Source organism: Mastigoproctus giganteus, chromosome 3, assembly GCF_048544385.1.
Source record: "Mastigoproctus giganteus isolate SK-2022 chromosome 3, ASM4854438v1, whole genome shotgun sequence".
NCBI lineage: Eukaryota > Metazoa > Arthropoda > Arachnida > Uropygi > Thelyphonidae > Mastigoproctus > Mastigoproctus giganteus.
Window position 1 is genome coordinate 98727051 of NC_143577.1, and position 23680 is coordinate 98750730.

Consider the following 23680-nt stretch of genomic DNA (forward strand, 5'->3'; position numbering starts at 1 on the left):
CCCAGCCACATGTACCCACTTTGCTTCCAGTGGACAGATTTTGGTGAAGTTTTATATGTGGGTCTTTTAGAAAGATTTGTTGAGGCATCCCAAATTTCAGTAGCATAATTATGCCAATGCGGTGCACTGGGGCCCACAACCAAAAGGAGCCAATTGCCCTCCTGCCCGAAAAAGAGCAAAAAATTTAATTCAGTAAAAATATAATTTTTTGTTATGTTTATGATAAAATTTACTGTCTATGAACAGTAATTTTTTTCACATGAAACATGTTTATTGTTAGCTAGCTGCACAGTACAAGTGAAACTGCAGTGAATAGAGGTGAAATGGTATTGGCATGGTTGCTGCTTCCAGAGCAGTTTTTAAGGATTTGTGACTGCGGGGGCCAAAGTCAAATAGGAGCCCACTTATTGGGAATGGAGGGCCCACACTTAACTTTGCATTGGGGCCCATTTTTTCTAGAATCACTAGTGTCAAATTTCATTAAAATCAGACTAATAAGAATTGACAGGTTCCCCACCACACACACACACACAAAATTTCAAGTTATGTTGTATATAAATTAAAATATGTTTCAAATATTCAAGCATATTGCTTGAATGGGTTGTTAGCAATTTCACCCGTGCCATATTGCTTCAAAAAGACTTGGATCAGTGTATATGGTCTATATATTTGCACATATATATATGGTTCAAAAAGTGGCAACTAAAATTTAATGCTTCTAATTTAAAGTTATGCATTTGGGGAACAGAAATCCTGCAGTCATGTATAAACATGGGGCTCTAAAAGTAGTTCAAGATGAAAAACCTAGGTATTATAATTCAGTTTGATGTATAATTTTTCATGCAGTATAAACAGGCAGCCAGAAAGGCATATGATGCCCTGTCAATGATTTATACTACCTTTGCTAGTATTGAGAAGGACATCATTATTTCTCTATACTAGATGATGGTTAGACCACATTTCGAATTTCTTGACCATATTTAAAAAATAAAAAAGGGGAAATTCAGAAGAGGGTTCAGGAAAGAGCAACCAGATTAGCAATGAGCGCAAGTTGGTGCACATATCAATGTTTTACAAGGTGTGGATTGCGAAATTTGAATACAAAACAAGATATAAGGAAAGATATAATTGAGATGTGTAAGGTGCCGAAGGGGGGGATTGAGAAAGGTCTATTCTCCTTCATAAGTGAGACAAGGAAGCAGGGCACAAATATAAAACCTTAGGGAATAACAGAAGTTTGGATCTCATGAAGTTCATCTATAGGCAGCAGTTTGTTAAATAATGGAATAAGTTACCTCTTAGTGTGGCAGAAGCAGAGAGTCTGGCTAAGTTCAATTCAAAATTGAATGGGTGTGGTATGAAGTTTATTTTATTATTGTTTTCGACATGCAGAAAGTCTTCCTTTCATCATTTGAATTTAACTAATTACTAATATTTCGTTTATGCAACTTCTGAATCACCCTGTATTTACACACCTTAATCATGTGTTATTAAAACTTTTAAAATAAAGCATGATTAATGTAGAGGTGTGTAAATACAGAGTGATTCAGAACTTGCATAAAATAAGTCAAAAAGTTTGCTTTATTTCATTTTAACATGTATTATAACTCAATGAAAAAGATCAGCTTTAGAATTTACAATTTATTTTTTTATTTTTTTTTATTTTTTGCCTTTTAGTGTAGCAAATACGGTGAAAAGGGCTCTACTAATATGGCTTTCCGTTATAACATTTGGTAATCAAGTTACTTTCTTGAGTGGACTAGGTACAATGATTGTGATATTTGGTGTGTTGGGATACAATAAAGCAAAAGAGAAGGCTGCATCTTTTGTTACATTCCAGAATGTAAAAAAGAAGATTTATAATATTTAGTAAATGAAAATGATATGCAGTAGTCTATTAAATTTTTAAATTAGTGATAATAAATTATTTGTATGTAATATGTTATTTATTGACATCTTTGAGTTTGCAGGACATCAGTCATTTATTCAAAATGCAGTTGATCTGTAAATAAAATTTATATATTGTTAGATGGTGGTTTTTCATACAATAAATTCAGTACTTATCCTGAACAAAGTTTTGTATGATGGTAGAACTGCATTCTGAAGATTTTGATAAATATAGCATGGTCCATTTAATTTTTTTTTCTGTCACATTTAAAAATTTGAAATGAATATGCAGACTGAAAAAACAAATTATGGCCCAGTAATAGATGAATCAAGTTAGTAAGCAGAAGAAAATCTTTCTTCTTTTGAGTGTAATACTAAGGCAAATAATTTTGCATTAGTATTACACCCAGTTTTTCATCACATTGAACAGAGATTCTACAGATTTAAAACTTTCCTATATATAAATACAATAAAACTTTACATAAAACTTTATAGCTATATAAATGTTTGATCCATAGAAGTTTACATGTAGATTGCATATAACCTCAATTGCTTTTGGCGCAATATGGCCAAAGTAGCTCTTGCGCCAAAAAAAAAAAAAAAAAAACCCAACAACAACAACAACAATTGCTTTTGCAGTTTAATTTTGCATTTTGCGAATCCTTTTAAAAGATATTGCATATCTAAAATTAGAGATAAGCTGTACACTATCAAGGAGAAGGAGGAGGGAAAAAAAGGGTTTAGTGATGCGAACTTTCATTACAGACTAATATTCTTCTCTCTTTCTGTTAAAAAAAAATAATAATAAATAAATAATGGTATTTTGCTGTTTGACTGAACATAATGACCCTAGAAATGCATGCAGAAAGAGAGAAGTGATAATATTTGTAACAAACTAATATGTTTTAAAGAAAAAATAAACTACCAGCAGATACGTAAAAAGCTTTGAAACTTAGCAGTTGTGCAGACTGCTAAGTTACTTGTTCTCGGCGGATAACACCACCCAGATGCCACTGTTTTGAAGCTTGTTGGCTTAGTTGTCGGTGGGTGGGCAGGTACCCTGTTGTTGCAATAGTGACAACACAGTTGTGAAGTATAACTCCACAATATGAGAGATGCTTGGTGTGTATGGTTTAATCTAAAATTATTTCTTGGAGGTGCCGTCTAGGTGGTATTCGCTGAGAATAAGTAACGTTAGTCTTCTCCACTGGTGAAGCGTTACTTATTCAAAGCAGTGTAATACCTCAGCAACTCATTGTGAAGGTATTCACAATGTGAGATGTAATTAAACGATGCATTCAATACTACTTGGCAGTAGAAACCGTGCATAAACCAACTCTCATACTCTTAGGCAGTTAGCCCAGAAATAGTTTGAATATTATTATTGACTATTAGTAGGGGTAAGTGATGCAAGAAAGCAAGCTTATACAGCATCAACCAAATAAAAAAAAAACACACCTTCACATTTCACCTATCCATCCACTTCCACATCAGGTGGAAGTTTATTCCAACAATTAACCAGCCATTGACTAGAGGCAAACTTACATCTATTCTGAAACCATTCTTCCTCCATTTGAATTTATGCCTCCCCCCCCCTAATGTGCTTAGTGAGAGAGAGAGAGAGAGAGAGAGAGAGAGAGAGAGAGAGAAGAATCTCATCTGCATTGAACTTGCTCAGTACATTCAACTCCTTAAACACCTCAATCAGATCACCTATCAGGTGTCTAGTCTCCAATTTGCAAAACTGAAGCTTTTCTTGGTAACAGCACACCTTTACTTGATGACAAACCTCATTGCCCTTCTCTGTACATGCTCCAATAGCTCTACATCTTTCCTAAAACAAGGTCTCCAGACCTGTATGCAGTACTTGAGATATAGTCTGACCATTGCCTTATATAATGGAATAATCACCTCCTTATCTATACTAGCAAAATTCCTGTATATCATTGACAAAACCGCATGAGTTATTCTGGCAGCATGTCTACACTGATCAGAGAATTTCATATCTGACAGCGTAGTATAAAATGAAAAAGATTTGGATTACCCCCAGGTCTTTTTTCATTTTTCAATATTCTGATTGTAGTACCATACATTTGTATGTTAATCTGGAATTACTGCCATCCATGTGAAGTACTTTGCATTTGTCAATGTTAAACCTCAACTGCCATTTCTCATCCCAACTGCTTAATTTTTCTAGATCTTGTTGCAGTAGCATACCATCATTACTGTCATTAACCACCTTGCCAACCATTATCATCTGCCAAATTAGACATTAAGCTCATATCCCTTAATTAATATTATTAATAAATATTGAAAACAACAGTGGGCCCAGCACAGAACTCTGGGGGACTCTGCTAATAACATTACTCTGCAAAAAGCAGTGCCCACTGATAACAACTCTTGCCTTTAATGCCACACTGCTCCAATTTGCAGCAACCTATTATGTGCAATAGTATCAAAACCATTCCTGAAATCTAAGTATATGATATCAAAATTCTTTTTTGATATCATATACTTAGATTTCAGGAATGGTTTTGACAAATCCATTCTGTAACTGAAGTATAACTGCCCTCTTTTTTAGTTTGCATTACTTCTTTAACCGATGTGTCCATTATTTTCCCTGAAACAGAAGTTAAGGTCTCTAATTACTCACATCACTCTCATTGTGAATTGGGAATACAATAGAATGTTAGTTATCCAGAATAATTTGAAAGTCTGATTTTTCTTCTTTTTATTAATGGTAGTATTTGAGACATGTTTATTATACTATGAGAGTATTTCTATCTTTTTTTTACGTTGTATATCTGGTGAAATGTTGGATTAGGACTAATGGGGTTTTCTTGGAAATGGCAAGTGATAGAGGTGCCTCCGTAGCCAGGTGGGCAGGAGCAGCAGTGCGTAGCACACGCTTCTTGATTAGACCGGGGTTCGAGCCCATGCCCACCAAATACGGAGGATGCGGAAAGGTCAGGGAATGACCACCGCATATCCCAGGAGCAATATGGCCTTTGTTGCTAATGCTCCTAAAAAACAAATAACAAACAACAATAACAACAATAAGCAAGTGATAGAATTTAGTCATTCACTTCCGTGAACCCAATTTTCCATGGCATATTTTGTTCTCTTCATTTCATATTATATTTAGCTTAGCTCCAGATTCGGTAAGAATAATATCGGATCGAAACTGAGCAATTATAGAATCTTTAATTGCAGCAATGATAGACATACAATTAGTCCTGTCACGGCATGGTGGTGCCAGGGGTTATTATTGTTCTCAGTAAAATGTCAACAGAAAAGAACATCACTGAAATGGGCAGAAAGCCAGGAAGATTGCAATATAATCAAATTGATATTATTAAGGAATTTGAGACATTTAGCAGCAAAAAAAAAAAAGTTACAAGAAACAAAACAAAAAATGATCGAACATTATTTTAAAATATTACTTTAAATTTTTCCCACATAAAATTTGCAATACAATACCTATCGGAATATACAGCCACTCCCCGACTTACGTAATGGTTGCATTCCCGAGAACTCTACGTAAGTCGGAATTTCCCTAAATGCTTATGCAGCACTTGCAGCTATGTACGCTGAATTTGATTGAAGCAAAAAAGAAATGTTCAATGAACATGTAAATTGAATTATTTATTCAATTTTTTTATCTGTTGCGCATAAAAAATTACAAAAGTCTATAATATTACAAAAAGAGAGAGAGGGACAGGCTTGTCAGCAAGTTTTACCTTTCGAGCATAGTTGCCAGAATTAACTCTCCAGCTGATAAGCACACCGCTGCAGAAGTTGAGAGCTATGGAGATTTAGAAGGGGTTTTTTCCAACACATCACAAAATTTCTCTGCGGCTGCAGAATCAGCACTGGCGACTTCACCACATAGTTTATTGTTTTGGAAAACAGTGAAATACATGAACCTATTAAACCACCCATTGCTTGCCACAAACTTGGCTTGGGGTTCGCTATACTTATCCTTAATATCTTTATAAATACTTCTTGATCCTTTAACATGTTCTTTTATAGTTATTCAATGAGTGCAGTGCCAGAAGTTTAAAACTCACCTGGGGCAGATGGGAACTATCCAGTTATATTAAAGGAAGTAAGCAAACACTTAGCCATAATTATGAGAGCTTCCTTTGACTCAGATGTGGTCAAGAAGGACTGAAGGTTTGCAGATGTATCTCCAATTCACAAAGGGGGTTCAAAAGGTGACGCAAGTAACTATAGACCTGTTCCGGGGAAAATAATGGTATCACTAGTTAAAGAAGCATTGCACGATCATCTAGAAAAGACTGCAGTAATAGTTAAGACACAGCATGGGTTTGTTAAAGGGAGGCCTTGTTGACCAATTTGATTGGATACTGTGATGTGGTCACAAAGGAACTGAATGCCAAAAATAATTTTGATATCATATACTTGGATTTCAGGAAAGCTTTTGATACTGTTGCACATGGAAGACTGTGGTACAAATTGGAGAGGTATGGCATTAAGGATAAGGCTACAATGGATAAAGGGATGGTTGAGTGGGAGACGGCAGAGAGTGGTAATCAATGGACACTGCTCTTCGCGGACAAATGTTATTAGTGGAGTTCACCAGGGTTCGGTGTTGGGCCCATTATTGTTTTGTATATTTATCAATGATATTTTTGAAGGTATATCAGGTTTAATGTCCAAGTTTGCAGATGAAACAAAGGTTGGCAGTGGCAGGGTTGTTAACGACAGTATGCAACTCCAACTATATCTAGATAAGTTGGGCAAATGGGCTGAGAAGTGGCAACTGAAGTTTAAAATTGACAAATGCAAAGTACTGCATATGGGTAGCAATAACCGAAGAGAAATGTACCAACTGGTGGTACTACACTCAGAGAAGTGGAAAGTGAAAATGATCTGGGGGTAATTATGCAGTCAAATATAAAGTTTTCTGAGCAGAGCAGATGGGCTGCCTGGCAGGTCATGGAGCCTTATCAATGATATATAGGAATTTTTCTAGTAGTCACAGTGAGGCGATTATCCCATTTTACAAGGAAATAGTCAGGCCACACCTAGAGTATTGTGTACAGGTCTGGTGGCTTCATTTTAGGAAGGATGTAGAGTTGTTAGAACAAGTACAAAGAAGGGCAACAAGATTAGTGAGGGGAACAAAGGGGTGCTCTTACCAAGAAAGTCTTAAGTTCTGCAAATTGCAGAGCCTGGAGAATAGACACCTGTGAGGTGATCTGATTGAGGTGTATAATGCCTTGAATGGATTGAGCAAGCTAATGCTGATGGGAATCTTCCTCTTGCTCTGATTAAGAACCCGAGGGGGCACAGATTCAAATTGAGGAAAAACAGTTGTAGAATAGATGCGTGGAAATTTTCCTTTAGCCAGTGGGTAGTTGATTGGTGGAACAGACTTCCATCTTTTGTTGTGAAGTTGATAGCCTAAATAAATTTAAGGCTGAACTGGACAGGCATTTGTAACGAATGGAGGAATGAAATCGGATGAGTTTTTTTGTTTTTTGGCTGATGCTGCATATGCTTGCTTTCTTGCATTGTATGCCTCTACTAATGCTAATGCTACACGTGCACTGCCCCTTAAAATAGTATTCACTGTTCAAGCAGCGAGACCTAATTCCATACAATAGATGACAAACTTGGGGCTGCTTCGTAATTCTTAATTAATTATCTTCATTTCTAAATCAATTTTGTTTAATTTCCTAGCACCGCCAGCAATTGCACTTTCTGTTGGTCCCTTTCCTTTCACCATTGTAATAAGTAAATAGAAATTAAAAGAAAATTCTGAAAATTTAGTTGATTTTATATGATTGAAAATTTCAGTGAAGGGTAACTCATTTTGCCATAATACCATAACATAAAAACCCATAGAATTCCAGTTATTGGTATTATCGCAAGTGCAATAACATTAAGTTTACTACCCATTTATAATAGATTACAATAACAGAAAAGCCCAATAAACCGGAAAGTGCATATCGTTTTTATTGTTTTATGGTAGTGACCTCCAGGAATGTGTTTTAGAAAAATATCACAAAGGCGTTCAAAATTGATTCTGATAATGGAACATATGATAATTTTGGAAGTTTTGTGCAATTTCCATTATAAAAGTGACCATTTAGTTAATAAAAAGTTTGGTCCTTGAGATTGTCACAGATATTCTCTCAGATATCCCAGCCAAGCTGTACTTGCTACCTGGGAGTCCAAAATGCTGATGGAACTGATATTCGGGTGACATTCAAGTCAAGTGGACCCAATTTAGGTGACACCCAGACGGTGACAGCCAAATCCTCTGCTTGTACCTTCACGATGGTGGGACTGTTAGTAATCTTGGGTATAACCTCCATGCACAAGCACACTGTGGGTGACCACCCAGGTGTGAACCAACATAAGCAGGGGTCGAGGTGTGGCACCCACACCACATGGAGGAATGCTGCCCCTCTGTGTTACCAGGCAATACTAGGTGGTAGATGACTCTCATCAACCGGTGCAATAACACCACTTTGCTTATTGGAGGCTTGAAGTGGTGAAACCCATGTTTAGTCTCCAGAGCTAAGTTCCAGTCAACCCTTCCCCACCTCTTCCATCATGCAGTATGATTGATGACTTTTGAGGTCATTAGCATTAGTAGAGGCATATGATGCAAGAAAGCAAGCTTATTCAGCATCAGCCAAAAAAAAAAAAAAAAACCACTACTCCCATTTCACCCCTCCGTTCATTTGAAATACCTGTCCAGCTGAGCCTTAAATTTATTTAGGCTATCAACTTCAACAACAAACGATGGGAGTCTATTCCACAAACCAACTGCCCGCTGGCTAAAGGCAAATTTCCGCACATCTATCCGACATCCGTCCTTCCTCAATTTGAATTTATGCCCTCTCAGGTGATTATTCTGAGCAAGAGGAAGAATCCTATTGGCATTGAGCATGCTCAAGCCATTCAAAGCCTTATACACCTCTATCAGATCACCTCGCCGATGCCTAGTCTCCAGGCTCTGTAATTTGCAAAACTTAAGCCTTTCTTCGTAAGAGCAACCCTTTGTTCCATTCACTAATCTTGTTGCCCTTCTCTGTACTCGTTCCAGCAGCTCTACATCCTTCTTGAAATGAGGCCTCCAGACCTGTATACAGTACTCAAGGTGTGGCCTGACCAATGCCTTATACAAGGGAATAATCACATCCCTGTCCCTGCTAGAAAAATTCCTGTATATCATTGACAAGACACCATGAGCTACTCTTGCAGCCCGTCTGCACTGTCAGAGAACTTCATATCTGCCTGCACAATTACCCCCAGGTCCTTTTCATTCTCTACCACTGTCAGCGTAGTACCACAGAGTTGATACGTTGATCTGGGGTTACTGTTTCCCATATGTAGTACTTTACATTTGTCAATGTTAAACTTCATTTGCCACCTCTCAGCCCATCTGCTCAACCTTTCCAGATCCTGTTGCAGCAGCATAGTATCAGTAGTGTCCTTAACAACCCTGCCAACCTTGGTATCGTATGCAAACTTGGACATTAAGCCTGATACACCATCATCAATATCATTTATAAATACAGAAAACAACAATGGACCCAACACTGAACCCTGAGGAACTCCACTAAAAACATTAGTCCATGTTGAGCAGTGTCCATTGATTACCACTCTCTGTCTTCTGCCACTCAACCATCCCTTTATCCATAGCAGCAATTTGCCTCCAATGCTACACTTCTCCAATTTGTGCAGCAGTTTTCCATGCGCAACAGTATCAAAAGCCTTTCTAAGATCCAAATATATAATATCAAAGTTATTCCCTGCATCCAGTTCTTTTGTGACTACATCATAGTATCCAATCAAATTGGTCAGACAAGACCTGCCCTTAACAAAACCATGCTGTGTCTGAGCTATAACTGAATTCTTGTCCAGATGATCCTGCAGTGTTTTTTTAACCAGTGCCTCCATTAATTTTCCTGGAACCGAAGTTAAACTAACAGGTCTATAATTACTTGTCAGCCTTTGATCCTCCTTTGTGAATTGGGGTTACATTTGCACATCTCCAGTCCATGGGTACCTCCCCTGAGTCCAAAGAAGCTCTCATAATTATGGCTAGGGGTTTGCTTACTTCCTTTGCTGCCTCCTTTAATATAACTGGATAGATCCCATCCACCCCGGGTGCCTTTTTTATGTTTATCCTCAACAATTTCTCCTCCACTTTCCTCTCAGTTATTAGAAAATAATCTAGCTCACTGCCAATGTTTACTTCACCTACGACATTCCCCTTCCTGAATAACTCCTCATGTGTGAATGTAGATGCAAAATACTCGTTTAGATTGTTAGCCACCTGAGCTGGATCCTCAACTGTTGAACCATCAACATCCAGTGGACCAATCTGATTCATCCCTTTCCTTCTTGAGTTTAAATAGGTAAAGAACTCTTTTCTGTTTTTCTTTGCGTCCTTTGCCAAGGATTTCTCATAATCTTCCTTTGCCTGCCTAATCTCCTTTGTGACTTGGTTACAGACCAACTTATATCTATCATAGGCTTCCATGTCACCCATTAATTTGTATGTATCCCATGCATTTTTCTTCTCTGCCATATGTCTCATTATTTCATCTGACAACCATTTAGGCCTGAACCTTGAACAATATTTCTTGGTTGGTATGTAAAGCCTGGTAGCTTCCAAGATTAGTTCCTTGAATGCTTCCCATTTTGAATTTGCTGTTGGTAACATCATCAGTTGGTCCCACAGTATAGAATTTAAATACTGTCTCAGACCATCATAGTTGCCTTTACGAAAGCAAAAACCCTTCCCTTTACCTCTGATGGTAGTTACCTCCTTGAGTAAATCCCACTTCAGCACACTGTGATCACTGCCACCCAGTGGTTCCTTTATCTGCAGATTCTTAATGCATGAAGAATCACTACTGATAATCAGATCAAGAGTATTACTCCCTCTAGTTGCCTCCCGAACATGCTGGTGTAGAAAACAATCATCCAATAAATCCACAAAAGCCCTGCTATGATGAACATTGTGTCGAGATTCAATCTTCCTTACGTTTCGAGGGTACAGCTCTAAAACGGTGTTTACAGGCCGGCCACTAGTTAGTACACCGGACCGAACATATTGGTAACTCTTTAGGAGGCTTCCAGATAAGCTAGTGTATAACCTTGCTACCTCTACTCTGCCAGATAGTAACTGGAGGGAGTCTGAGTAGTGTGTATGTGGGTGCATTGTCGAGCCCATGTTATGACAAGGATCTGGGTATATTCTGACCATGTGTACGCCATATTCAAAAATTTCATTACTTCATAAGCATGTTCCACCTACTTTTTCTTACTATTGAATACACCATGAATTGTCAAACTAATAGAGCAAGCTTATATTCAAAAAGATCTAAACCTCCCAAACACTTCCCAGTTCATTTCACAAATATAAAGGCTCTCAATTTTAATCTTAACGACATCCATTTCCACTTGCAGTCTGCCAAACACCATGTACTTTTTTCTGACAGAATCTCAGTTATCAGTTGATTCAACTACTGCTCATCTCAGTTGTACAAATTATTCGCTGTATGATTCCTTTCGTCTCAAAGGTGGTACTTGTGCATATGTCCCTTCCGATATTCCCTGTCAGAGATTTGGTAATTTGGAATCTCCTTTTTTTGATCTTCTCTGGCTTAAAATCTCTCTACCACATTGGGTCAAATTCATCTGTTGTCTCTACCGTTCTCCCAACTCCACTAATCACATGGAGCTCTTTGACTTCCTCTCTTTGCAACTTGACTTTCTTCAGTCCAACTTTCCTAACAGTGAGGTAATTTTCCTTGGTGATTTTAATGTTCACAACTCCAGCTAGCTTCCGTTTTCTAGTCACACAGACCCAGCTGGTCAAGATGCTGAGGCTTTTGCAATTACTAATGACCTTGCACAGATTGTTCATTTGCCTACAAGGAAACCAGACAATCCTAACCACACAGACAACACGCTTGATCTTTTTCTCAAAAACAACCCTTCAAGGTAAACAGTCGAAGTGAGTGGTCCATTAGGCACCTCAGATCAAAACTTGGTGATTGTCTCTTCTCCAATGGAGCCTTTATCTCGTAGCTATTCCCGACCTCGTATTGTTTGGCATTACAAGAATGCAAAATGGGATGACCTGCAAGATTTCTTTTTTTTGGTCGGATTACTGTTTCAAAACTTCTGATGTTTGCTCAGATCGTGTCAGTGAAATTATTCTTGTAGGAATGGAATCCTTTATTCTGCACTCCCCTTTAAAATCTCGTCCTTTATCTAAACCTTGGTTTTCCAATAAATGTGCTAAGGCTGTTCAAGAGAAGAACGTTGCATATCGTAATTGGCTTGTTTCCAATTCTTCAGTTTCATTTTCTGCCTACACCAAAGCTCGCAACAATTGTAAAGCAGTTATTAATCAATCCGAACTATATTTTGAACAGACTAAGAGTAGAAAACTTGCTTCTTACCCTAATGGTAGCCGAGCATTCTGGTCTCTTGCCAAAGCTGTTGTCCACAACTTTTGCCCATCTCTGTTCCCACCTCTGTCAAAACCAGATGGTTCTGTTGTCACTTCAGCCAAGGATAAAGCTGACCTGGCAACATCCCATTTTCCTTCCAACTCTTGTATTAATGATCTTGGTAAAACACCTCCCACCATTCCCAACACGTTCCATTCAATGCCTCCTGTGGTCTTCTGTCAAAAGGATGTCAGAAGGATTTTGACGAATCTTGATGCAAAGATGTTTCTTGATGTTTCTCAAAACCTGTGCTCCTGAACTTAGTCCTGTTCTTTGCTGCCTTTTTTCACTTTCTTATTCCAAAGGTGTTTTTTCTTCTGTTTGGAAATTTGCTCATATCCAGCCAGTTCCTAAAGGGGTGACAAATCCCTCCCATCCAGTTATCGTCCTATTGCAATTACTTTTACTCTTTCTAAAGTAATGGAGAAATCAATTAAACGGCAACTCTTAAACTACCTAGAAACCTTCTGTCTGATCAACGATCGCCAGTATGGATTCCGTCAGTGTCAATCCACTGGTGATATTCTGGCTTATGTTACTCATTTATGGACAAATTCAATGGAAAAGTTCGGTGAAACACAAGCAGTTGCTCTTGACATCTCAAAGGCTTTCGATCATGTTTGGCATAAAGGTCTTCTAAACAGGCTTCCATCTTACGGTTTACCAACTGTTTTTTTGTAATTGGTTATCCAGTTTTCTCTCTGATCGCTTCCTTCCAACTCTTTTGTCCAACTCTGTCTTCTAACATCTCCACTGATGTTGGTGTCCCCCAAGGTTCAGTTCTTTCCCCCACTCTTTCCCTCTTGTATATTAATGACTTTCTTCCATTGACTGGAAATCCTATCCATAGTTTTGCCGATGAGAGCACATTGCATTCCACTTTCCAATTCGAGAAATCTTGCCCTGCTCAATCTGCTTCAAATTCTTGAATATCCGCTACCAATTCCTTAAATGCCAATCTCCAGGTAATTCTGCAGTGGGACAAAGACAACTTAGTTGATTTAAATCCTTCTAAAACTCAGTCTTGTCTATATCTCACAAAAAGGCTTCTTCTGCTCCTATTCTTATCTTTGGTGACACTCCGATTTCTATTCAAAATGATATATCTCTTTTGGGGATTACCCTGACGTCTAATCCCTTTTGGCACAAGCACATTACAAATATTGCTTCCTCTGCATCTAAAAAAACTTGGTTTTCTCTTTCGTTCTCGGCGTTACTTTTCTTCCAAACAGCTACTCACTCTGTACAAATCGCGAATTCCCCCTACCATGGAATATTGTTCCCACATCTGGGGCAGTGCCCCCAAAACCTCTCTCAGGCTTCTAGATTCCATTCAAAAGAGGGCAGTTAGGTTAATTAATGACTCCTCTCTAACAGTCTCTCCACTCACTGTCTCATAGACATTCTGTTTCTGCTGCATGCATTTTCTACAGATAGTTCCATGGGCACTGTTCTTCTGAATTGGCTTCTAAAATTCTCACTCTCTCTCTCTCTCTCTTTCAAAACAGTCCGAACACAGGCTGCCACCAGCCAACATCCATTTACTGTCAAATTTTAAACTCACAGAACCAACTTTTCATCTTTCTTTTTTATTCATTCAACTGTCGTTTTCTGGAACAACCTTCCTTCAGTACGTATTTCCTGAAAATTACAGTCTACAGTTCAAGTCTAATGTCAACAAATATCTTCTTTTAACTTCTCAGCCTCCAACCCAAGCATGGTACTAAGTATTATAGGTTCTAATACCTCTTGTGTTTGGGGTTTTCATAGAAAAAAAAAGAAAAAAGTTATATAGCGAAAATTTCAACTTCTGAGGTCGTGGAACGAATTACCAAAAAAAAACCACGTGTTATTGGGTTCACGTTATGATATTTTCATGATACCTCCATTTATTCTTACAGGATGCAAAATCTGTTTCCACAATTTTTTTTAAGTTTTAAGGCCGGCAAAAACTTACATAAAGTCGTATTTTCTTAAGTCGAGTATTACATAAGCCAGGGAATGGCATTTTTTTTTTATGTATAAGTTATTATTATTTTTAATTAAATAAATTCATTTTTTTCCACTCGATTTAAAGTCTCTTTCTTTTAACTTAAAAACAGTATAACAGAATTTATTTAATTTTACCTTGCGTTCGATTATCCAGAAGAGGTCTGACATTAATTATTCTTGATAACTGACGCTGTACTGTACATTTGTGCATCTGCAGTCCATGGGACTACCCTGAATCCAAAGATGCACTCATGATTATAGCTAAGGGTTTGCATCCCTCCTTTGCTGCCTCCCTTAATATAATAAGATAAATCGAATTCATTCCAGGTGCCTTTCTTTTAAGAAAGAAATTGCTTAAATCACGGTGCCTTTCTTTTAAGAAAGGCACCTTGATTTAAGCAATTTCTCTTCCATTTTACCCCTCACTTATTACAAAACCATTTAGCTCCCTATTGGAGTTTGATATGCTTCTGGAATTCCCCCCCCCACTAAAGAATACCTCATGTAAATGTAGTTACAAAAGACTTATTCAGCTTGACAGCAACCTGAACACTATCATAACAGTTGAACCATTGATATCAAGTGGACCAATGTGATCCATCCCCTTCCTCCTAGTTTTTACTTAAGAAAAGATGTCTTTGCTATTTTTCCTTGCATGCTTTACAAAGATTTCTTATTATCTACCTTAGCTTGTCTAACATTCTTTGCGACTTGATTGCAGAATAGTTTATATCTATCATAGGCTTCTACATCACGTGATAATTTATATACATCCCATGCATTTTTCTTCTCTGCTACAAGTCCCATTCATCTGACAGCCATTTAGTTATAACAGTATTTATTAGATGGTATGAAAAGCCCAGTAGCTTCTATGACTGTTTCCTTGAATGCTTCCTATATAGAATTTGCTGATGGTAACATCAGTTGTTCCCGCTGTACAGAATTTAAAAACTGAGACCACTACAGTTACCTTCCCTTTACCCTTGATGGTAGTTACATCTTTAAGTAGATCCCACATCAATACACTGTGATCACTGGCACCTAGTGGTTCTTTTATCTGCATGAAGAATCGCTGCTGATAATCAAATCAAGATCAGAACAAGAGTAATACTTTGTCTTGTTGCCTCTCTAACATGCTGCTGTAGAAAACAGTTATCCAGTAAATCTGCAAAATTTTTGCTAGTGTGTAAGTGACAAATCCACAAGTTCCAGTCAGTATCTGGAAAGTTAAAATCCCCCATTATGAGACATTCTGGTTTACTGGCACCACTATTTTTCTCTACAGTTGTTCATTGTACTCATCAGAGTTATCAGGAATACACACTCCTACTCTCATTTTTTCTTTTGCAGTTCTTATGTCTCACTAAACTGAATCAATGTTGCACTTGGCCACCCATGTGAAATGGATGCACTGCCTTAGATTTTGTGCTTCTTAAATGAGAGCATAACCCCCTTCTCCTATTCTTTGTCCATTCAAAATACATTGTACTCCCCATATTCAAATTCTGCAGCCCTTATATCTGAGTGACACCATGTCTCTGATATCCTTGCGATGTCTGCACATGATGACTTGACCAGCACTCCAAATTGGTAAAATTTATTGACTATGCTCCTAGCATTGGTCTTCATACAAGTATACATGCACCTGTTCTTGCTCTTAGTTATCCTAACACAGCCGATGTATTCACTTGTTTCATGATGACTCCCAACAGTCATTGAAATCGACTTCACTTTTCTCTCAAGGCTGCTGCCCATTCCAGTAGAAGCAATGCAAGAATCACTTTCAAATCTGCCTGCAGCTATTGTTAAGCTATTAATCTGTGTATCTCCCCAAGCTGGCAGTTTTTTGACCCACCTAACGCTTCAGCAAATATTCTTGCACCCATTCTATGTAAGTGTATCCCATCCCTGTAGAAACATTCTCTCCTGATAAGCACAGACCATGCTGATGAAAATCCTACTCCATGAGCCTTGCAGAATCTCTCCATGTCCAAATTGACCGACTATGCTCTCATCGTATAGTCCCTCTTATCGTGTGTGGGCTGAATTTCGGACTCTTTCAAATTTAACCCTAACTTGCAAATTTTTTTCAACATTGCCCTATACTTAGCATTAGTTATTGTATTATTATTGTTATTATTAGCTACATGGTGCAAAGAAGCCTGAGGCTTATGCTGCACAAGCCAAAAAAAAAAAAAAAATTCCGAGTTACCCTGAGAGAGAGAGAGAGAGAGAGAGAGAGAGAGAGTGTCAACAGTAGAAGGAAATCACCAAGAAAGAGAAAAACAATGTTATCTAGCTCAGGACCCTGGGTGTGCCAAGCCCATACTCACAAGATGTGAGCCCCTGGAGGCATATAATATAAGGAAGCAAGCTTATACAGCATAACCCAAAAAAAAAAAAACCCTTCCCATTTCACTCATCCAGTCACTCCAAATGCTAGTCCAGTTCAACCTTAAATTTATTTAAGCTATCAACTTCCACAATAACAGATGCAAGTCTGTTCCAGCAGTCAACTACCCAATGGCTAAGGGCAAACATCTGCACATCTATTCTGCAACTCTTTTCTCAATTTGAATCTATCCCCCTCAGGTTCTTAATCTGAACCAGCGGAAGAATTCCATCAGCATTGAACCTGCTTAAACCATTCAAGGCCTTGTACACCTCAATCAGCTCACCTTGCAAGTGCCTAGTCTCCAGATGCTGCAACTGACAGAATTTGACCCTCTCCTGGTAAGAGAACCCCTTTGTTTCTCTTACCAATCTTGTTTCCCTTCTTTGTAGTCTTTCTAGCAACTCTACCTCCTTTCTAAAATGAAGCCTCCAGACCTGTACACAGTACTCAAGGTGTGGCCTAACCATTGCCTTATACAACAGGACAATCATCTCCTTGTCTCTGCTAGCAAAATTCCTATATGTCATTGACAAGACTCCATGACCTGTCCTGGCAGTCTATCTGCACTGCACAATTACCCCCAGGTCTTTTTCATTCTCCACTTCCCTGAGTGTAGTTCCACACAGTTGGTGCATTTCCCTTGGGTTGCTGCTACCCATATGCAGTACTCTTGCATTTGTCAATGTTAAACTTCAGTTACCACTTCTCAGCCCATCTGCCTAATTTTTTTGGATTCTGTTGTAATAGCATACTGTCTTTACTGTCATTAACAACCCTGCTCACCTTTGTATCATCTGCAAACGTGAATATTGATATCATTGATAAATATACAAATCAACAATGGGTTCAGCACCGAATCCTGGGGGGGGGACTCCACTAATAACATTAGTCCACAAAGAGCAGCATCCATTTATTACCACTCTCTATTGTCTCCCACTCAACCATCCCTTTATCCATTACAGCAACTTGACCTTAATGCCATACTGCTCCAGTTCGTACAGTAGTTTTCCATGTGCAACAGTATCGAAAGCTTTCCTGAAATCCAAGTATATGATATCAAAACTATTTTTTGCATCCAGTTTCTCTTTGACTACATCATAGTATCCAATCGAATTGGTCAGACAAGACCTCCCCTTACCAGGTGGGCAGGAGCAGCAGTGCGTAGCACATGCTCCTTGATTAGACCAGGGTTCGAGCCTGTGAGCCACCAAATATGGAAGATGCGGAAATGTCAGGGAATGACCACCGCATTTCCCCGGAGCAGTATGGCCTTAGTTGCTAATGCTCCTAAAAAAAAAAACCAAAATAACCTCCCCTTAACAAACCCATTCTGTGTCTGAACTGTTATTGCAGTCTTGTCTAGGTGATCTTGCAATGCTTCTGTAACCAGTCACTCCATTATTTTCTCCTGAACAGAAATTAAACTAACAGATCTATAATTATTTGTGAACCCCATTTGTGTATTGGGAATACATTTGCATGTCTCCCCTCTATGGAGACCTCCCCTGAATCTAAGGATGCTCTTATAATTATGGCTAAGGGTTTGCTTACTTCCCTCGCTGCCTCCTTCAATACAACTGGATAGATTCCATCCACTCCATGTGCCTTTTTTGTGTTTAACTTCAATAATTTCTCTTCCACTTTTCTCTCAGTTATTACAAAATCATTTAGCTCCCTGTTAGAGTTTAGTAAACTTCTGTACTCCCTCTCTTACAGAATTCCTTATGTGTGAATGTAGATGCAAAATGCTCATTCAGTTTTTCAGCTATCTGAGCAGGATCATCAACAGTTGAACCATCAGTATCAAGTGGATCAATATGATTCATCCCCTTCCTTCTAGAGTTTACATACATAAGTAAAGAAGTCTTTGTTTTTCTTTGCATCCTTTGCCAAGGATTTCTCGTAATCAGCCTTCGCTTGCCTAACCTCCTTTGTGACTTTATTACAGACCAGCTTATATCTACCATAGGCTTCTGTGTTGCCGATAATTTATATGCATCCCATGCATTTTGATTCTCTGCCACAAGCCTCATTAGTTTATCTGACATCCACTTAGGTCTAAATCTTGAACAGTATTTCTTAGTCGGTATGAAAAGCCTAGTAGCTTCCCGACTAATTCCTTGAAGGCTTCCCATTTAGAATACGCTGTTTTTAACATCATCAGTTGAACCCACTGTATAGAATTTAAAAACACTATGAGACCACTGTAGTCACCTTTACAAAAGCCTCCAACTAATCATGTTGCATGTCTCTACAACTTTGCTAATAGATTTTGCCTTTCATAAAATTGGTTTCCAAACCTGTATGCAGTACTTCATATATGTGGCCTAACCATTGCCTTATACAATGGGATAATCATGTTTTTGACCCTGTTACATTTTAAAGTCATCCTTAATCATTTGGTTTTAACAAAAACTGAGTGGTTTGAAATCTGTTCCATTAGAAGAAATATAACAGAAGTGTACAAGATTGTAGTGGTGCTCATGTGACAAGAACTGAGATCATATACATTTGTGAATTAAAGTTTCATTATTAGGAAATCCTGTGAAATCATATCTATTACAAATTTCAAACCCTCTTTTGAAAATTTCTCTTTTTTTTTTTTTTAGATCCTAATAGATTTGAAAGCACTATGAACTATTTTCATATATTTTTAAAAAGGAAGAGGCTAAAATAACTGTCTGATTAGCAGGTTATGAGTTTGGGGATCAACAGGTTTCTGCTGAATGTACCTCATATATACAAAGTGGTATATAACTCTATTGGGACATACAGGGTTAATATTTATTTTAACAAAGACTTATTTATTTGTTATTCCGTGTCAAAGGCTAACAGCTGGTTATGGTAAACTTTCTCCCCCCCCCAATAGAATAGATACATATTCAGTTGGGGTGTGGGAATGAGAAGGGTTGTTATTTCATTTCTCAGGATTATGACTTTATCTATCAGGGTTGTTATTACTTTTATCTTTACAGATTAGAGCCAAAATGGGAAGAACATATTGTAGAAAAACAAAGTTCTATATAAAATTGTGTGTGTGTGTGTATATGCATATTCAGAATACCGAAGAATTGCATGTGCATATTGTACACCACTACATTTCTTATTGCATAAGTGCTTAACTTTAGAAGCACTTATGAAAATACAACTGTTGTCTCTTCTGGAGCACATATTTTTTTTTACTTTATTTCATAAATCATTTATTGTATTTTTGTGATTTCTTTCAAATTTCAATGCTGTATAGTGAAAAATGAGTACAAAATCAAGTTTAATTAGTTTTTACTGCTTATTAATTTAATTTGTCAAAGCTTGGAAGAAATATCTGACTTTAATCTGTCAGAAACACAATGGAAGTATACATGACAGGTTTTGCAGTTCTGCTGAAACAAGTGCCAAAATTGGAGGAAAAAGAATTCCATTTTGGATGCTTAAAAGTTCAATATTGGAGAACTTTCGTAAGAGACAGATATGACAGCAAGACCCTGCCAATATGGAACCTAGGATGGGTTTCACTTGTACAAACTCACTTCCAAAACTACATGTAAATGACTAGCAACTGGAATTTTGCCAGCGAACAGTGGCCTGCAGTCATCTGATATTGCATAGTGCAATGTGGTAATATTTTATCTCGTTCAACATATGACCATCACAATGGTTGATAAACAGGGTGTGTGCCATGTGTCCGCTTACCAAGAAATAATTTATATGGTTTAAATACAGTTCTTGGAGTAAATTTCATGTCCATATAACTTTATTAATGTTATATCTAAATGATGATATTATAAGATTAATAGATTTATGACACTGAAATGAATTCTTCAAATTATTTTCAGTGATTTATTTTTTAGTAAATTTTATCTCATCCTGGTAAATTGACATATAGCTCACACTGTATATTGGCACAGAGAAACTCTGTATAGGTAGGAATACGAAGAAAACGATGTTTTGAAGCCAATTTTTTGAAAATACTATCACTAAACAGACATCTTTACAGTCTTCTAACTTTTCCTGCACCAATAATCAAGGTTTACTAACTTCCAGGAAGATGAAACCTTAACAGTTTAAGTGTTGTACAGTATTCAAAAAAATCAGTCATATATGGGTGGTTTCCTTGTATTTGCAAATTAAATATTAATTGCAATATTGGGATGTTATTTGTTTACAATAATCTATACATATTGCTTTCCGTGTATATTGTTATTTCTGTAGTTGCTCTAAACACGTAATTTATATGTACATTGGTGATCAACCCATTGCAAGAAGCATATTTATTATAGTGTAAAAAAGTTTGCATGTTTATATATTTAATCCACTACCACATGTACTGCCATTGTAATTACTGCATTTTGGAGCAAACTGTTTCATTAGGTAGAAGAACCATCCTAGATATTAAATATAGTATTTAAATTATTTAAACAAAAAATTGCACATGCATGCATATGAAACCCCTAGAAATTTACACCATAACTGAGTGTTATATTTTAATCTTGCAGTGCCTGCATGAAATATATCTGTGTCCCAAGTTTATTTGCTTGATAACATCATTAATATTAACTTCATAATATTACAGTGATATAATATCTTGCATGGGTGCCTCTGATTTATTTACTCTTTTTGGTAGTTTAATGAATACTTGTATTATCAGGCATTATACTGAAAAAAGGACATTATAGAATAGTATTTCATACAATTTCTCATTTTCTCTAATCACGACTTTAAACCTTCATGGGTTATTTTCATTATGAGAGAACTATAATTTAGGCCACTGGTAGACTCCACAATAATTACCTTTATAAAGAGCAGTGCACTCTGGAACCTATACCTGACCACCGAGAGGAGCTGGTTATGTTAGGATAGGTTACTGGATCTCTGACTGACCAGTCCTACCCTCTAAAAATTGAGGCCCTTGTATTTATGTACATAGATTTTAAACCCTAAATATATATAAAAAAAATTATATTCTGTTGCTAAAAAGATGCATCCATAACGCATCTAATCCTCCCTGATATTTCTATTTATTGTTTCATCCTCAAATTTTCTTATGTATACATTTCTATTTTAACTTTTCTTTTGATAACCTTGCCCCCGATAATTTAAATTAATTACATTAAAACCATGAGAAGATTCATGGTATTCCTACATGTTTACAATGTTCCCCATTCATTTCAAATAACCTTCCTGTTTCACCTTTGTAAATTTTCTTGCAGCCATATGTGTTTTTGCAAATTCAATTTCTGAGGGATGCAGTTTTCCTGATTAGTCTGAAATTCGTCAGGAAAATTTCATACCTGAAAAAATAACAAACTGTTTATTGGTTTAAATATCATATCAAATCTGTGTACTTTTTACATATTCTCATGGTTTTCTCTTGTATTCCTTTTATGTAAAGTATTGTGACTGCTTTATGGAATTTGTCTCTATTCTGTATTTTTTACTGTTAAATGAAGTGGCATTCTCATAACTTTCCTTGCATTTGTATGCAGTTTTGTCAACCATACCATGTGAAACTTATTAGAATTGGTTAAGGAGATGTTATGGCCTCAGACAACTGGTTTGGCATCTTGTTTGGTGAATTTGTTCTCACAAGACTTGTTCTTCACAAAACTTTTGCACTCAGCTATGCACAGTTTCCACATTCATAATGCTGTCGGGACAAATGTCTGACATTTCCCAATGAATTTCAATAGCGTCCCAATTAAATGTAAATACTAGACAATTACACATTCTTGATGACTGAAGATATCCATTTTAAGTATTACAGACATACTATACTGTTTGCAGCACTCCAAACAGTATAGTATATTACAGATATATGTCTGTTTGGAGTGCTGCAAACGATGTGCCATGTTGTTGCACTGCCTCTTTTGACAACATCCTAACCTAACTTGCTACCATTTTTAAAGCAATCACAATAATATACTTTGATTATTTTTTTAATTCAATTTGGAGACTATAACTTGAATGCACTTTGTAGCACACAACACAGAAAAAATTACTGATAACTGATAATGGTACACAAAACCATCTAAGGGAAAACAAACATTCAAATTAAGATATTAAATTTCTGTTACAAAAATCAAATATTTAACGAACTTCTCACAACGTATGATATACAAAGTTGAGATCTTTTTAAATTTTTTTTTATATACTTAGGCTAAATATGAGCAGAGCCACCTGACATTGGCTCTTAAGTGTATCACTAAATTCAGGTCCATAATTTAAAAAAGAAAAAAAAAATGTGCATTTTAAAAATAACAAAAACAAGAAGAAAACTAAACTTATCATAAAACCAGATGACACACCCAATTATCGGAAAACTTCCAACTAAATCAGAAGAGCCAATAGGTGTGCTGTATACAGAGATTACCAAAAAACAATAAAGAGAAATATTTATGGAATAACCATACCCCAGAAGCCTCATGAATTTATCCTCTTCCACAAATCCAGCACATCAAACTACTACATGCCAACTCTACAGGAGGCAATCGATAAGTTACCAGAATGCCTCTAGTCACAAACTCAGTTGGTATAATCAGCGTTCTAATTTCCCAGAACTTAGTAGCTAACTGTGATGATAATTTCAAGCCGCTTGGATGACTTGAAGCCACTAATTAAAGTTCCATCATAACCACACAAGCCTTCAGGACTTCTTAGTTCCTAATACTGCTCAATACCTATTGTCTTCAGCTAGAAATAGTATCATATCATATCATGACAATTTTGGTTGTTTTCAAACATTATATGATAATTTATCATCTCAATGGATGAAAACAGTTATGTATTTCCACAGAAGGGACATAGTTTTCCGAAATGTCTGAATTTTTCAACGTTCTTAAGTTAATTTAACCCAAGTTACAATTATTATGTTCATCCAATGCTGCACTGTGCTTTTTCC

The 23680-nt window shown here is 37.0% G+C and overlaps 1 protein-coding gene across 1 annotated transcript in view; it reads left to right on the top strand.

Annotated features, from left to right (window-relative positions):
• The window catches only part of LOC150088179 (solute carrier family 35 member E2B-like), a 90559-nt gene extending 88689 nt beyond the window's left edge, over positions 1 to 1870 (top strand). The window contains exon 6 of the mRNA XM_090370059.1: positions 1678 to 1870. Coding sequence (XP_090226185.1) covers positions 1678 to 1870 — 193 coding nt within the window. The remainder of the gene's footprint in view (positions 1 to 1677) is intronic.
• Positions 1871 to 23680: the final 21810 nt, after the last annotated feature.